General features: G+C 40.4%; 1 protein-coding gene across 1 annotated transcript; it reads left to right on the top strand.

Moving 5' to 3' along the window:
• Positions 1–290: 290 nt before the first annotated feature.
• TRAM1L1 (translocation associated membrane protein 1 like 1) lies at positions 291–2,416 on the top strand. The gene has a single exon (XM_060147412.1). It carries the CDS (start codon positions 364–366, stop codon positions 1,480–1,482), a length of 1,119 nt encoding a protein of 372 aa, XP_060003395.1. The 5' UTR covers positions 291–363; the 3' UTR covers positions 1,483–2,416.
• Positions 2,417–3,435: the final 1,019 nt, after the last annotated feature.

Genomic DNA, 3,435 nt, shown 5'->3' with positions numbered 1-3,435 from the left:
TGAAGATGATATGGATAAATCATTTAGGAGCATCTCGACGCTGGCAGTGGATGTAAAGAGGCGCCGATCAACGTGGAAGATCACCGCTCGCAACCCCGGGCCTGGCGCCGGGTAGGGGCGCGGCGCTCGATTTCCTTCCCTGCCTCCGCCGGCCCTGGCGCGCATGCTCAGTCCTGCTCGGCCAGCAGCTTTGATTTTTTTTTTCTTTTTTTTTTTCCTGGGTGGCCGTAGCGACCCGGGACCGGCTCCGGGATGGGGAGTGAAGTCCCCGGAGCCGCGGCGGCGGCGGCGGCGGCGGCGCCTTGAGGAGCAGCCACGGGGAGGCAGCTGCCGCTCGTCGGTGAGTAACTGGGAAGCGCCACCATGACGTTTCGTAAGAAGGGCTCCAAGAACCCCCCAGTCCTGAGCCAGGAATTCATCCTGCAGAATCATGCGGACCTTGTCGCCTGTGTGGGGATGTTCTTCGTGCTGGGGCTCATGTTCGAGGGAACAGCAGAAGTGTCGATCGTTTTTATTACTCTCCAGCACGGTGTTACCTTCCCTGCCGAAGAAGCAGAAGAAAAAGCCACAGCACCTAAGTTCCTTTATCATTATGGTGCCAAAGATTTGGCCACAGTGTTCTTCTACATGCTGGTGGCAATCATCATTCACGCCACTATTCAAGAGTATGTCTTGGATAGAATTAACAGGCGAATGCAGTTCCCCAAACCGAAACAAAGCAAATTTAACGAATCTGGTCAGTTTAGTGTATTCTTCCTTGTCTCTTGTATTTGGGGCACATTCATTCTACACTCTGAAAACTGCCTGTCAGACCTGACTGTCTTATGGAGGGCTCATCCCAATAACATGATGACATTTCAGATGAAGTTTTTCTATATCTCACAGTTGGCTTACTGGTTTCACGCCTTTCCTGAACTCTACTTCCAGAGAATCAAACCTCAAGATCTCTCCCAGCAAGTTGTCTACGTTGGTCTTCACCTCTTTCACATTGCGGGAGCTTACCTCTTGTACTTGAATCACCTGGGACTTCTTCTTTTGATGATGCATTATTTTGTGGAATTCCTTTCCCACTTTTGCGACCTGTTTTATTTTAGCGATGAAAAGTACCAGAAAGAGTTTTCTCTGTGGGCCATTGTGTTTATTTTGGGTCGACTCGTGACTTTAATTGTTTCTGTGATCACTGTTGGTTTTCACCTGGCTGGAGGGCAGAATGGGAATTCGGACGGCACTACCGAAGATGTGAACGTGTTGGCAGCGAAAATTGCTGTTCTGTCATCCAGTTGCACTATCCAAGCATACATAACATGGAATTTATTTAATGTTCAGCTTCAGAGGTGGATGGAAGAAGATGCTCCTCTTCAGGCCCCAAGTGTGAAGAAGAAACGGACTAAGGGCAGGTTTTCTAGAAAAGGAACAGAAAACGGTGTGGCAACTTCAAATAGAGTAGACTCTCCCCATATGAGGAAAGAAAAATCTTCATAATGAATTGCAGGTTAATTGACTAATGTCTCTAAAGAAGTCTGCTCTTTGCTATAAGATACCTTTCTTCGCTGGAGACTTTTCTGTTCTTGAAAATAGTCTGTGTTGTCCTTGATTTCTGCTACTGTACTGTGTAATGTATGTTTTTAAAAGGCATTTGAGGGGAGGATGATTATTATGAGTGGAAAAATATTTAGTTTAGACTAAGCTACTCATCATCAACATGGTTTAGGGATTGCTATATTTCCTTTTTTACCTTTGAACATTTTCCTAATTTGTAGAGATAACTCCAAAGCTCCACGTATCAGTGACACAGTTCTTGCTCCCACCAATCTTTTGTAACGTTAACAAGATGGTCTTTTATAGCAATGACATATTTTTAATGTTCTCTTCTAGGATAAAATAGAAAGATTATAAATCTGGAAGTCAATTTCATTAAGTTTTCCGTATTCCCTAATTCTTAGAATGTTTTTTTTTTTTTTGAATTGACAAGTGGAGAAGAGATTTGTAAAACCAACAAAATAATGATGTATTTTGTAGGTAGTGGTTGTTAGTGTTACATCCCACTAAAAAAACCCAAGATACTAATGGTTAACATGTGGAGACTTATTGCCATATATTGAATCAAAATATCTTGAATCAACATTATTACTAAGAGGAAAAATCATACTTGTCCATTTTAAACACTTGTAAACTGGAAATCAGAAAATTAAAGACTGTTAAAAGGAAATCAGACTTAAATAACTTTTTTGATATGTGTATTAAAAATCATTCTTCATGAGTGTTTGGTATCCACAGCATCTTAGAAGAATATTGTTTAACCTGTAAATCATTTTGGAAAATAATGCTTACTTGATTTATATCTATAAAAAGAATGTCATCTAATTACATGTTGAAAACATTTAATATACTAACCTTAAATAATGTGAAAATCATATTCTTATGAAGGCTTTTCAAAATAATGTTATAAATATAGCTTTGCTTCCATCTTTAATTGGGAAACATTTATCTGTATAAGACATATTTTAGAGATATATATGTGTATATATGTATATATATGCATATAGGTATGTGTATATATGTACATATATGCATGTGTATATATGTACATATAGGCATATATGTATGTGTATATATATATATGTATATATAGGTATATGTTGTATCTTTAGAGAAACCAATGGACTGTAGTGGTATTTATTATATTTATTTTCTTCTCTCAACCTTTAGTTTGATTTTATTTCCATAATGTGAGTGCTTATATTTTTTTCAGGAGACAGTGCTTTAAAAATATGCTAGGATAAGGCCATATATTTCCTATTCCTCTCTATATTCTCCTACCATGTCTCTCATATCTCTGCTTCTGATAACCTTCCATTTGGCTTGTTGTAAGTAATTCAACTTTCCCAATCATGGGGGTCCCTGCAAATTAAACTAATACAGGTGTATTGCACACCAAAGACAGAGGAGCCACGCTTGGCAAAACATTCTTTTCTATTCTTTCTGCTTTGAGAGGTACATAACAAAGCAAGATTGTTTCTGTTTTGTCTGTAGAATCCATCATCTTACTATTTCTTTTTTTCTCAGTTGCCAAATACAGTAGTTTTGGTAGCACATGCTCTAGGTCCAAAGTACAATAACTTCACTTTAACCAACCACCATGCAATTGTAAAACAAAGATTTTTCAGAGTGGTCTTTTTTCTCACTTCCCTCACTTTTACTTGTTTTTTTTTTTTTTTTTTTCTTTCAGTACGCGGGCCTCTCACTGTTGTGGCCTCTCCCGTTGTGGAGCACAGGCTCCGGGCGCACAGGCCCAGAGGCCATGGCTCATGGGCCCAGCCGCTCCGCGGCATGTGGGATCTTCCCGGACCGGGGTATGAACCCGTGTCCCCTGCATCGGCAGGCGGACTGTCAACCACTGCGCCACCAGGGAAGCCCTTCTCTCACTTTTAAAGA

The sequence above is a fragment of the Lagenorhynchus albirostris genome, chromosome 4, assembly GCF_949774975.1.
Source record: "Lagenorhynchus albirostris chromosome 4, mLagAlb1.1, whole genome shotgun sequence".
NCBI classification, from domain to species: Eukaryota; Metazoa; Chordata; class Mammalia; order Artiodactyla; family Delphinidae; genus Lagenorhynchus; species Lagenorhynchus albirostris.
Note: the sequence above shows the minus strand (reverse complement) of the source record. Positions and strands in the feature narration are given on the sequence as shown.

Excerpts from the sequence above, each read along its gene's own strand:
- TRAM1L1 (XM_060147412.1), top strand. The coding sequence starts at position 364 with ATGACGTTTCGTAAGAAGGGCTCCAAGAACCCCCCAGTCCTGAGCCAG.